The sequence below is a fragment of the Raphanus sativus genome, chromosome 5, assembly GCF_000801105.2.
Source record: "Raphanus sativus cultivar WK10039 chromosome 5, ASM80110v3, whole genome shotgun sequence".
Lineage (NCBI taxonomy): Eukaryota > Viridiplantae > Streptophyta > Magnoliopsida > Brassicales > Brassicaceae > Raphanus > Raphanus sativus.
Genome location: NC_079515.1, coordinates 23,759,215 through 23,773,006, shown reverse-complemented (window position 1 = coordinate 23,773,006; position 13,792 = coordinate 23,759,215). Strand labels below are relative to the sequence as shown.

At 28.5% G+C, this 13,792-nt stretch overlaps 2 protein-coding genes across 2 annotated transcripts; one reads left to right on the top strand and one right to left on the bottom strand.

Annotated features, from left to right (window-relative positions):
* Positions 1-570: 570 nt before the first annotated feature.
* Positions 571-1,492, bottom strand: LOC108860055 (protein OXIDATIVE STRESS 3 LIKE 2). The gene is made up of 2 exons (XM_018633963.2): positions 1,165-1,492; positions 571-1,085 (listed from the first exon to the last, which is right to left on the bottom strand). Exons 1-2 carry the CDS (start codon positions 1,347-1,349, stop codon positions 725-727), a joined length of 546 nt encoding a protein of 181 aa, XP_018489465.2. The 5' UTR covers positions 1,350-1,492; the 3' UTR covers positions 571-724.
* A 4,559-nt stretch (positions 1,493-6,051) lies between these two features.
* LOC108860322 (endoglucanase 16-like) lies at positions 6,052-8,853 on the top strand. The gene is made up of 8 exons (XM_018634223.2): positions 6,052-6,439; positions 6,510-6,722; positions 6,941-7,141; positions 7,226-7,303; positions 7,404-7,553; positions 7,639-7,747; positions 7,828-7,991; positions 8,266-8,853. Exons 1-8 carry the CDS (start codon positions 6,218-6,220, stop codon positions 8,587-8,589), a joined length of 1,461 nt encoding a protein of 486 aa, XP_018489725.1. The 5' UTR covers positions 6,052-6,217; the 3' UTR covers positions 8,590-8,853.
* Positions 8,854-13,792: the final 4,939 nt, after the last annotated feature.

The window sequence follows — 13,792 nt, the reverse complement described above, 5'->3', positions numbered from 1 at the left end:
TAAAAGATAATCTTAACTCAAAATAGTTTTTTTTTAACTAAAAATAGTTTGAAATTTTATAATTTAAATATTCTATTTAAAATAACATGAGATCAAGTGATGATTCAATGATATTAATCTAATAGATCTCTAAAAAAAGTTTGAAACACAAATCTCTAAAATATTTATTTTATATGAATTTTGATCAAATAATTAACAAACACATGATCACTGAATCAGAAAGTTTATTTTAAATCATTTTATAATCAAAGCATTATCATACTTATCAACACATTTAACTCTGATTCAAAGTAATTCTTAGTTGCAAAGTTTTCATAAGTTTGATACAAAGTAACCAATGTGTATTTGCTGATAATAAATATTGGTGTCATTTGACAAAATAACAGTTTTACCATTTTGTAAGAATTCATACACGCACCATTCCAAACCGTTTTAATTAAGATTCATGTTTGACATTATATTTTACATCAAGCTGGAGATCTCTTATAATCTATTTTTCCATAATTTTCTTAATTTGACATTTTCTAATATTTGAATTCAAAATCTGAGTGTAAAAAGCATTAATGAATATTTAGTCAAATTAGTGGACCAATGATTTTCCAGATTACTTTTTAAAACTTGTTTACAATAACTAAAAATAAAAGTCATTGACCAATTAAACTGTAACAATTTTTTTTTATTTCAAATCAAAACTCACTTAGCCAAAATCGATATAGTAAATATTCTAACAAATAATATTATGGATGTCTCTATTCGCCACCGACTGGAAGCAACGCGGCGAAACAACAACGGGAACACAATTACCAGAACACTCTTTGCTCTGCAACGGCTGGAGATTTCTCTTCGAAAGAGGAGGGGCTTTAGGCGAATCATCGCCGGAGAAAGAGACCACCGTAAAGGCAGCAGTCTTGACGGGTTTCTTCGAGATCCCACCTCGGCTACAAAGCCGGTGACTGAGAAGGTTTCTCCGACGGCGACTGTAAAGGTTCTCTGGTGTCCCTAAATCTTTCATCGGAGAGGATTCAGTTTCCGTTAAGCTCCTGAAAGACTTTGATTTTCCCTTGTAGAACTTCGATATGCCTCTCCTGCTTTGTTTGTTTTCACAAGTCAGATATTTTTTGTTTTTAATATTCAGACATCAAAGAATCAGACAAAAACTCAAACCTCATTGGTAAAACCTCTTCGAGAGATTCCATCATATCAAGAGGACCCTTGTAAGGAGACTCAGCTTCATTGTCCCCGCTTTCATCGTCGCTGTTCACGCCGATGGAATAAGAAGAAGAAGTCGATGAGGAACCAAACTTCTCCTTGATGTTATTTTCCACGCCGCGGCCGCTATCAAGCTCCATCAGAATGAATACTTTCAGAGAAACGTTGAATGTCTTTAATATATATATATGGGTGTGCTCTGTTTTTTTTTCTGGTCAAAGACTCTGTGCTCTGTTTATTTGGTTTCCTTTGTGGGAAAATAAAGAAATAAAAATCTTATGATTATTACAAAGGAGAAGAAGATAAGAATTGAAATATATTTTGTTGCCCTTATCCTCAGCCAGCTCACTCCTTCCTTGCCTTACTATATGCATTCCCCATAAAAATTTATGCACATTTTATTTACAGGGGATCTATGTGGCCCACTAGAAAAAATGCTTGTGTATTTTATAAATATTTCCCAAAGTTTTTATATATATATACTAGTTATTTACAAATGATTACGCGACTATAAATATTTTACAAAAATGCATATATTCTAAGAAAATAGCTCTACTTGTAAGAGTTATGTATAATTGTTTTTGTTATATATTTTGAAAATTAAATTTTATATATTTAATTGTTTCATTATTTTCAAAATGAATAAGTACAGTTACTTATAAATTTAAATAACATTTTGTATTGACATTTATAGCAAAATTATCAAATATGTTTATTTTAGTTTTTAAAAATAATAAAGTATATATGTTTTATAATATAGAGGCTAATAGTATTTAAACTAACTAGGGTTAAAAGTTGTATCCTTAGTACTTTTAATTAGTGTTAAAACTTAAAATATCACAACAAGTAAATATTATTTAGTTTACACCATTATGTTGTTTCTCTGAATATTTATTTACAAAAATATATGAAAATATAAACTTTAAACCTTTTATAAAATTTAATATGTTTTAGACCTTAAGATGATATATTAGTCCTTTTACATGATATGTTATTCCTTCTAAATGAATTCTAAATCCTTATAAAATTAGTTTAAAGAGTTTTAAGTAATATTTTAAATTTTATAAATTACTTATGAGTTTTTCTAAGAACTAATATATATTAAAATGTTATAAAATAGTCATATAAAATATAAAGTCATTATGTCGGTTTCTACAATTTTGTTTACAAAAATTATAGCTTATAAATAAGTGATTGCTAAAAGGAGTTGATCAAAATTATACACTTTCCATAGTTCTTAATATAGTTAGTATAAATCATTTTGTTCTGGGTGGTGGCAAGTGATATTTTTGGGTTTTTAATTAGTTTTTTTTAAGATTAAAATAAATCATCATCCAATCAAATTAATATAAGTCTTTTTAACTTCATATATTAGTGATAAAGAGAAAAGTCACTTAAGTCACTTCTCTTTTCTATATAGAAGATATTTTTATTATATTTTGTACTGAAATATAAAAAAATAGTCATATATGTTTCATCTTATTTTTTCAATTAATTAAGTGTATATGTTATATAATAATAATATTAAGGCTTGTGATTTTAAAAATAATTGGGGTTAAATTTGATATCTTTAGTACTTCTAATTTATGTCAAAATATTACAACAAGTAAACATTATTCATAGTTTATTCAATTTGTGTCACTATGTTGTTTCTATGAATATTTATATACAAAAAGATATGAAAATATAAAGTTGGGCAAAACCGTTTACATATATAATCGTATTATTCCATTTCATATTATTGATGGTATTTGAAATAAAAATTTGGGTTATATTATAGCGTATATATTTAATATTATAAATATAGAAATTAATGATAGAAATTGAACCTTTTCATTTTATAAAAATTTTAAGCTTTGAGTAATTATTTTAACTATAGTCGGTATTCCATAAATATCAAATATATTGAATGTTATTACTACACATGAAATACTCTAAGATATGTCACTGATATTCATATTAAAATATATTACTTTTAATTGTTTTTATATATTAAAAATAACTTACTCAATGTTGTGGGTTTAATTACTGATGAATTCATAAATAATTCATACAAGAATAGGTGTGTTGTAGTCTCACCAACACCATAACTTGACCAATTAAATAAAATGATATAATTTAAATTCTTATAAGTGAATTAATATTCATATTACTTATTTAATTTTAAAAATAAAATATATACCCTTTATAAATGATATATAATTTTCATAAATTTAATGAAACTTAGACCCCTAAAATGATATATTAGTCATGTTATATGATTTTTCTCTCCTTATAAATGAATTTATAAATCCTGATAAACAAAGTAGAAAATATTTAAATTTATAAATTATTCTATAAGTTACTTATAAGTTTTTTTCTTAAAATTAATATATATTACAATGTCTTATAAACAAAATATCAATTTATTATGTCGGTTTCTATAAATTGTTTAAAAGAAATTTCTTTAGCGTATAAACAAGTAATTATCAAAAAGGAATTGATGAAGTATTATACATATTCCATAGTTTTATATTTACTATAAAACTTTTTTTTTAATGTTTGGCAAGTGATATTATTTGGTTCTTTAACTATTTTTTCATTTTGATTAATATAGATATAAGTGATTATCCAATCAATTAAGACAATTTTCTGAAATTTCACCTATAGGCAACATGTCTATAAAGTGATTTCTATTTTAATATATAGTAATATTTTTATATTTTTATTGAAAATTATAAAAATAGTCATATATGTTTCATTTTACTTTTAGAATAATTAATTTTACATTTTATCAAATATTGAGGCTTATGATTTTTAAACTAACTGGGGTAATATTGATCTCCTTAGTACTTTTAATTTATGTTAACATATCACAACAATTAAATATTATTCATAGTTTATTCAGTTTACATCATTATGTTGTTTCTATGAATATTTATATACAAAAATATGAAACATATAATTTATATGCTAGAAAGTTGAGCACATTCAATTAAATATATAATTATTCATTTCATTATCATCATCGATGTTTGAGAATAATTTTTGTTATATAAATATTTATAAGTGATATTATAAATTTTCTAAATGAATTTATAAAGTAACTATGAGTTTTTCAAAAAAAAAATAGATATGACAATGTTTTATATACAATATATAAAGTCATTATTTTGGTTTGTATAATTTAAAAAAAAATCCATAGTTATAGAAAAGTAAAGGCTAAAAATAAATTGGTGAAAGATTATACACTTCCCATAGTATATAGTTATTTACTAGAAATCATTGTTATGTGTGTTTTACAAGTGATACTAGTTGGTTCTTAAATTAGTGTTTCTTTTGATTAAAAATACTAGTTTTAATGTATGGGGTGCAATTTCTCTAAAATGAATAGGAATCACTCCTTTAACTATGTGTCAATGAAACTTTCAAATAGTTGTACCCCAGAATTTTAGTTGTTATTTTGACAGTTCAAATTTACAATTAGTTTCACTTTAATTTAACTTAAAAAATCCATGGTTGTAGGTTTGAAATTAGGAAGTTAAGCTATATTTAGTATAACTACATATAGTAATATACCATATGCTACACATGTAAAAGTATGTTATTTGTTTGTTTCACAATAATGTGGTTAAGATTTACAAACTAACTATAAAAGTATAATATAAATGATCTAAGAATAAGACTCTATGTAACCTTTATGAATTTATTTGCTAAGAAGATGTCAAATATTCATAACACATTTATGATTTATTAGTACATATTTGAAATAGAACATATGTTGTTTTTTTGTACATAGTTGAACTATATTTTGAATTATTCATATCAAGTTATACCAAAATATAAAATAATAACCAACAATCATATGATTATGATAGTTTTTTCGAAAAGAGAAACAACCTTATTTTTATCGGGTTTCACCAAATTCGAGTGATCTGCTTTTTCAAAATATAAAACAATTTATTTGAAAAATTAAAATAAACTAAAGATATAAACATCCATTCAGGTTTTTATTAAACGAAATGGCTAACTCAGATTTATAAGGGTTAGTTCATAATTTTTGTTTTTTTTTTCTTTTTTTTTTTTTGAGCAAATATAATTTTTGTTTTTACATTCTCTCAGTCATAAGATTTTGACCCCATCATTTCGTTTCGGAGATCGTACAAATTTTGAGTTTTCACTTAATTGATTTGGCGATGCTATTAAATTCCACATGCTCTCTTCTCATCAGCCCATCAATCTCTAAATCCAACTCAATCATCAAATCGAATTCCAGAAGTTTTTTTGGTCTCTTCCATCTCGAGTTAGCCAAATATAACAACTTTTAAAAATAAAGAGACCTTTATCACCAATTCTTCTGTTTGGAGAGGTCACGTTTAGTATCTTCTTTTGTGTTGGATAAATAAAACCATTCTTGATTTAAAGCGTTCAGCCTATTTTCAATGTTCTGTTTCTTTTTTTTAATTATGTAGAAACTAATTTATACTCATTGACAAATAATCTGCCTCTATTTTTATATATCCTCTAATAGAAATTTAATTTAAGATAATCATTTCACCAAGAAGGGATAATATACGGAGTGATGTAGTCTCTGTGACGAGTAATGGAGGATTAATGTATGATTATAAATTAATTGAGGCAAAAGAACAATCCGAAAACTTTTTTTAGGATTATAAAAATTAGAAAAGAAAACAAAGCAAAAAACACAAAATAGTGACCAATGGATTTGAATACCTAAGTAAAGATTGGTAAATCTATACTTAACTTTCAAAGAGATTCTATTTTGAGTCCCTAATCATTGCGCAATCTGAAATCTAATATAAAACCTGAGGTAGAAGAAGCATACGAAAAATAAATAAATAAAGAAATACAAGAAAAGCGAAAAGACTGCAATTTCTTTTCGTTTTTTTGTTGCTGTTAAAAATAAATTTACAAAAAGAGAAAAAGATTCTGTGTTTTTTTTCTGTGATCACTTCTTATATATGAGAAACAGTTTCCATTTTTATTACAAAAAGTAACTTTTGAAAATATGGGTAGTCATGGGGATAATGGAAGAGGAAATGTTGTGATTATGGCCATATTGTTGGGTCTCATAAGCATTGTGTGTGTGAATGGTACAATTATTAATTACAAAGAAGCTCTAACCAAATCCCTAATCTTCTTGGAGGCTCAAAGATCAGGCAAACTTCCTCCTAACAATAGGGTTCCGTGGAGAGGTGATTCTGCTCTTGATGATGGCAAACTCGCAAATGTAAGTTTTTGTGCTATATTTATTAGATTCATACCCAACATAAACTAATAATATGAGTGTATCCTTATAGGTGGATTTGACGGGAGGGTACTATGACGCAGGAGACAATGTGAAATATGGTCTTCCAATGGCGTTCACGATCACAACGCTGGCTTGGTCCGTCATTAAGTATGAAAAAGAACTCCAAGCCGCTGGAGAGCTCGAAAACGCTCGTGCCGCAATCCGTTGGGGAACGGATTATCTCCTCAAATGTGCTTCTCGCGAGAACCACCTCTATGTTCAGGTCCGAACCAATTATGTATTTAAGAAACTCGTAAACATTTTAAACCTAATTTTTTAAATATGATTCTAAGAGATATCAAACATTGTTTTACGTTTTCATCAATTTGCATCATGCAAGAAAGATGAAAGTGAAAGTTTTTTTCGGAAAAAGAAAAAAAGAAAGATGAAAGTGCTCATTTCCTAGGTATAATTGTGCCCTATGAATATATGATCATATAGGTTGGTGATCCAAACGCGGATCACAAGTGTTGGGCTAGGCCTGAGAACATGCAAACGCCAAGGACGGTGTTGGAGATAAGTGATAAAGATCCTGGCACAGAAATCGCGGCCGAAACTGCCGCTGCAATGGCTGCTTCCTCCATCGTTTTCCGCCAAATCGACCACGCCTACTCCCGCCAGCTCCTCAACAGAGCCAAATTGGTATAGCTTATCAATATATACATATTTTCACACATATATATATTAATAAATCAATTAAAGATTGATAAATATTTCAATATGTAGCTCTTCAAGCTAGCCAAGAGCCACAAGGGTACATACGATGGAGCATGCCCTTTCTACTGTTCTAACTCCGGTTACAATGTAAATCTCAAAACTCTAACTTCCAAATATCAACTCTCTCTCTCTTTTTAATATGTTTTTGTTCACACTGTAATTTATCAATTTTGGCACAAATCTGAAGGACGAGTTACTATGGGCGGCAACATGGCTATACAAAGCAACAAGGGTTGAGGTATACCTTAGCTATCTCAAATTTGAAGCCATAAGTGCTTATGTCGCTGAGTTTAGCTGGGATCTCAAATACGCCGGTGCGCAGATGATCATTCTCGAGGTAACACATGGCCACAGTTAAAGTTTTATTTTTTTGGTGAAACATGTTCATGCATAAATATGGGTATTTATGTATATACATGCAGCTGATATTCGAAGGCGCAAAAGGACTTGACATATACAAACAACAAGCTGATAGTTTCATCTGCTCAAATCTCCCGGAGAGTCAGTACCACCAAGTCTTCACTACCCCAGGTCCTGCCTACATATATTAACATACATTAGAAACATATTTATATTTTGATTCACAACGTGATCTTCTTGATTAATAATAGGTGGTATGATTCACTTGAGGGATGGAGCGAACACTCAATATGTCACGGGCACAGCCTTCTTGTTCTCGGCCTACGCCGATATTCTCCAGAAACACAACCAAAAGATCACTTGCGGAAGCAAACAATTTGATTCTACAAATCTCATGGCTTTCGCGAAAAAACAAGTAACGTTTTTTTTCTTTCTTTTAGATATTCTTTACCCTCTCCTTCGTTTTTCTTTTCTTTCCTAACAAGTAACAATCATAGTTTGTATGAAGAGTTATACGAAAGAGCACTATACGAGGCACTACCTCACGATTTGGGAACTGGAAATTTCAAATGTTTTTTTTTCACTTACGAAGTGATAATATATATATACGTAGATGCAAGGAAATGCTTGTAGTTCGCACGAAACAATAGAAATGGCCTGAATCTCTTTATGCCTTTTGCACGTTTCAGATTGACTACATATTAGGGCATAACCCAAGAGGACGATCGTACATGGTTGGGTTCGGACCAAACCCGCCAATGCAAGCCCACCACAGAGGAGCGTCGGTGCCAGTGGCTGAAGGCAACGAGCCATTAAGCTGCCCAGTGAGCTTTGTGAAATGGTTCAACAAGAACGTGCCTAACGCTAACGAGCTGACAGGAGCCATCGTGGGAGGACCCGACCGTCAAGACAATTTCCAAGATTTCAGGTGGACCTCCGCTTACACGGAGCCTTGCACTTACATCAACTCTATCGCCGTGGGTGTTCTCGCTAAGCTCGCCGCCACGGCTTAAAGTCATATATACCACATTTGATACAAAAGTATTATTATTCTAGGTTTCCTCTGCCTAATATATTTGCATACGCCTGTGGCTATTTATTGTGAATCTATTTTCATTCTTTTTACCTTTGTAGGTAGATTTCTGGAAATATGGTTTCCCGAAAATATAAAATTGTCATGGGTATAATAATATGCCCTGATGATAAAACAATAATTAAGTGAAATTAATGAATAGCTGGAATGGTAAATTCATACCATTTCACGAATATTTTTTGGACTTTCTTTTGTTTTGTAACAAGATTACAAGAACAACGTTCTGATATTAATTTCAATGCAGTCTCTATGGAATTTTCAAATATGTGGTCAAATAATTATCTAACATATATGCTTAGTAAGAAAAATGTTAATTAATAGTTATATCTAAGTAAACAGATGATCGTTGCCAGATGTGTGGTGGAGGTGAATCTGCCAACCAAGTCTTATTTGTTGGTTATATAAATTATTAATTTGAAAGTAATTAGAACTACAAATTCCATCATCGTCGTCGTGCTCTTGATCGACAAATTACGTCATAGGTATTGAACTTGTTCCTCCGTGTCTCGTGCTTTTAATCTGTCACAGGCCACCACGCAACAACCAAGTCAAGTCACGGTTCACAATTCACAAGGGAATCATGAGAAGCGAGTATAGAAAAATACTTCACATGATCATTAATTTATCTTTTAACCTTATAAATATTATATCACTCAGTGGTTGGTAACGAAGATCACCAAATTCGGTACAAACCTCAGCGAATATATGTTTCATAATATTCAACTAGATCGTGACCCGCTCGACCGAGCGGGAATCAATTTTTTTTAATTTTTGTTTGTACTAAATGTTATACCATGAATCATTGTAATGTGTATTAATATAAAATTTTGATAAATAACAGTGTGTACTAATGTATTTAAATAAGTAACGTGTTTAATTATTAAATTTGATTTTTAAACTTTATGATAACGTAAAGTAGATTTTTAATATATTATTTAAAATATATAGTGCTATATATTTTGTATTTTCAACATTTATCATATAAAACTTACATTGGGGTATTATTTATATGAAAATATTTGTAACATAATATATTTATATATTATATAAACATATCTACGATTTTCGCAAAGGCCATGCGCACCCGCACGGGGTTTTATTTTTAAAATGTATTCTATATTGTTTAGTTTATGTAGTATCGAGTTTGTATAATTCAATTTTGTGTTTAAAAAACAATATCAAAACTGTCTTTCGTATGTAAAAATAACACTTTCCAAGCGCGAATTGTGTTTTTTATTGTAATACAAAATTTGATATAAAACTTATGTTTTTTTACATTACGAAGTTTAGTTTTTAAAAAATAATTATTACATAATTTCAAAGTGAATTTTATCTCTGAGGTCTAATATATTTTGTGTAATGGTTCAAAGCATTTTCGATATATATTATATTTCGGTTTGGTTTGTTTTTAGTATTATTGTATAAGTATAATACTATACAATATTACTATATTCTATACAATATATAAAGCTATGTGTTATTTTTTTTAAAAAGTAGATTAGACCCAACATAGTTAAAGAATAGTCATATCTTTATGTATGTGTCTATGACTTATCTACCTAATGTTATCCGTGCAAATAAAATCAATATGGCCAATGAAAGTATACTGATCAATTTAAAATGAATTGTATAGAGTAACTCTAGTACGATTAATTTTTTAGTATTCTTAGTATTTATCTTATTTAAATCGACATGTAATAAAAGTGAAAGCCATATATGGAATATGGACAAATACAATATATAAAGCTATGTGTTATTTGTTTTAAAAGTAGACTAGATTTTGACCCGCGCTTTTGAAGCGCGGATATTTTACGATGAAAAATTTCACTAATAATTTAACAAATATTTTGGTTATTTTTAAAGAGTGTGTATTTGAAATATTTTTGCATCTAATTCAGTATTTTTAAATTCAACCCGATTGTGATTATACCGGTTAATCCGGAGATCTGACAATTCAATTTATGTTTTTAAAATCAATACAATTAAAACAGCAGACATTTTTCAGACATTCCCTTAGTTTTTCAAATTATTTACAGGAATACCACTGAAATGTATTAAATATTTAATATTTAAATTACCTAAAATATTTTGAAGAATCTTAGAAAATCTAAACAAACAATATTCCGCCTGATTTAGTTTCATATAGAATTTGAATTAAATAGTCACATTTTTATTTGTATATGTGATAATACATAAACGTTTTTTTCCTACGTAAACTTACTTTTTTTATTTTCTTTGTTTTAATATATATTATCATCATAACTAACTTAGATAGGTGGGGTTTAATATGATTATAATATAACTTAGTGATGATAGTTTACTGCACAACCCAATTAGTTAAATTCAAACAAAAAGAACGATACATATATATTTTATTATATGAAAATAACTTTGAAATCATATTCGATACTATATATATTATACAATTATATTTATTTTTACAAATTCCAAAATAAGTGTTCCATTTCTATTTTTAAATCAAAATTGAAAACAATATTTTATAATTATAATAAGACAGAAAATAACATTTCTAATAAATGATTACTCATCCAACTTTAAGCTGGAAAAAATGAATATACCGCATATTCAAAATTTTTTAAAGATACAAAGTTTGAACTCACTGAAAAATAATTAAAAAAAATATCTATGTGAATCTTAACATAAATTATATATGATGAAATAGAAAAATGTAAATTTACTATAATTTCAAACCATAAATTACTTCAGCTTCAGAAACACGGATCAAAATATTTATATTTTCAAAATAAAATGTACAAACAAAATAACCTTGCTGTTAAAGTACGGATCATAGGTTACCACGATAAGATATTTCAAAAAATACTCGGTTTAGATATATTAGGGGTGGATAAAAAGTCAAATCGAACCGAGACAAACCGAACTAACTGAACCGATACCGATTCAAACCGAACCGAAATTTTTTTCAAATAATTTGATTGAAGATTTATCCAAACCGAATGGTTCGGTTTGAACCGAACGAGAACCGAACCAAACTAAATATGATTTACTTCAGTTGGAAACTACTAGAACTGAACTAAACAAACCAACCCGAACCCGAACACAACCGAGAAGATAACCGAAGTACCCACCCCTAAAATATCTGGTACGAAAAACTCATTTGATTTTGAAATCAACAAACCATATCAGAGTTCAATATAGTAATAAAAATGTTTTTATAAAAATCATCTTTAAATTTTTTGTACTAAATTATAAAAAAGGTTCCGCACTTTTAAAGTGCGGGTTAAAACCTAGTATTCATATTAAAAAATCACTAAAACCCGAAACTAACCGATTGAACTGATGGATGACCGATATGTAATCTAATTGGATTTAAATTGTAATAGTTTCATAATTTGTAATCTTATAATCGAAATTTTAAAGTTCACTATTTTGTAATTTATGAAATTATGACGTTTCTACAAAATTTTAAAGAGAAAATGATAGATATAAAATAACTAAGATTAATTATTGTATTATTTGGAAACATTGATAGTAGTATAAAATATATTGTTTGGAAACATTGATAGTAGTATAAAGAAATAAGTATATTGTTTGAAAACATGGATAGTAGTATAAATAAAGGAACATTAGTGACTTAATATATGTTTAACTATAAGATATAAAGGTGTATTTAATTTAAAAACTTACAAAATAAATGTTAGGTCCAACAAAATGTTTCTGTTTTAATAAGATAGATTAGACCCAACATAGTTAAAGAATAGTCATATCTTTATGTATGTGTCTATGACTTATCTACCTAATGTTATCCGTGCAAATAAAATCAATATGTCCAATGAAAGTATACTGATCAATTTAAAATGAATTGTATAGAGTAACTCTAGTACGATTAATTTTTTAGTATTCTTAGTATTTATCTTATTTAAATCGACATGTAATAAAAGTAAAAGCCATATATGGAATATGGACAAAAAGAGGAATTGTATTTAATGAAATAAATCAATGTAAAGTTAGACTATGACATGAGGTCCACCTTTTAAAATCCACATAGAAGAAGTTGTAATATTTCTGATTTAATAAGATAGATAAGTGTTTAAGCAAGTTAAGCACATCATAATTCATTGGATAAGCGTGGGTCTTTTACATAAACGCTCAAATGAATTTTTTTGTTCCCGGGTAAAAAAACTGAAATGAATATTCACAACAATTTAATGATGCAAGCGTAAACAACCATAAATCATCAATTTGAACACCAGAGTCACTTTAGACTCTCACGAGATTAGCTAGGAAGACTAGACGGAGTTAAAGCTAAGCTTACAGAACCAGAAGCTCACCAAAGAGTCTCTGAATGTTGTCATATTATATATATATATATTTTTTTTTTGTTCACGAACATACTTGCTTCAATTAAACTTGGGCTTGGGTTCTTACAAAGCCTCTTAGGGTCTGTTTTGCCAGATTATCCTCAAAACAGAGAGAGGAGCGCTTAACAAATCTGAACGCGATCGAAACAAAGTGCGAAAATAAAAGAGAGATATCAGCTAGTACTCCATATATCTCTGAGATATCGGTTTGCTCAACGATTGCTGATATCAATTGCGGCGAATCCGATTCAAAGATCACCTGTCCAAGCTGTAGTGCGAATGTTGTCATATTATATTAATTCATGAATGTTGTCATTTGATTCATATAATTCATGTAGTTTTTTTTGTATAGGTGTAGTCAATAGTCATGCATAGTGTATTTATTCATATGAATGACAGTTATTTTTCCTTGAAATGATGTATAAAACTAGATCCCGTTTTTTCAGTCAAAGATTATGCCAAAAGTGCAGAACATCACGGTGGGCAAGTTTGCAAATATTTAATTAGAGTCTACTTCTACTAAGCTTCCCGATTCGGCTAACCGAATCAGTTTTCTTTTCTTTTTAGTTAGTATCCTATTGACCAAAAAAAAAAAAAACAGAGTCCAATTTGACCAAGACAGAGCTAACCCAGTCAGAATTCAGTCTTTAACTCTTTGCGTTGACTAATATTTATTATTCCTTAATTTATTAGTTTGCTGACTAATTAATTAATTTAATTAATTAATTATAAAAACTATTGATAGTTGAGAGAAATAAAAACCCTCATTCACAATGAGTTTTG

Bases quoted from the DNA above. Each gene is read 5' to 3' on its own strand.
- LOC108860055 (XM_018633963.2), bottom strand. From the start codon at position 1,349: ATGGAGCTTGATAGCGGCCGCGGCGTGGAAAATAACATCAAGGAGAAG. The intron at 1,086-1,164 runs GTTTGAGTTTTT...CAAACAAAGCAG, and splicing joins GAAGAGGTTTTACCAATGAG to GAGAGGCATATCGAAGTTCT.
- LOC108860322 (XM_018634223.2), top strand. From the start codon at position 6,218: ATGGGTAGTCATGGGGATAATGGAAGAGGAAATGTTGTGATTATGGCC. The intron at 7,748-7,827 runs GTCCTGCCTACA...GATTAATAATAG, and splicing joins CCAAGTCTTCACTACCCCAG to GTGGTATGATTCACTTGAGG. The intron at 7,992-8,265 runs GTAACGTTTTTT...TGCACGTTTCAG, and splicing joins TGGCTTTCGCGAAAAAACAA to ATTGACTACATATTAGGGCA.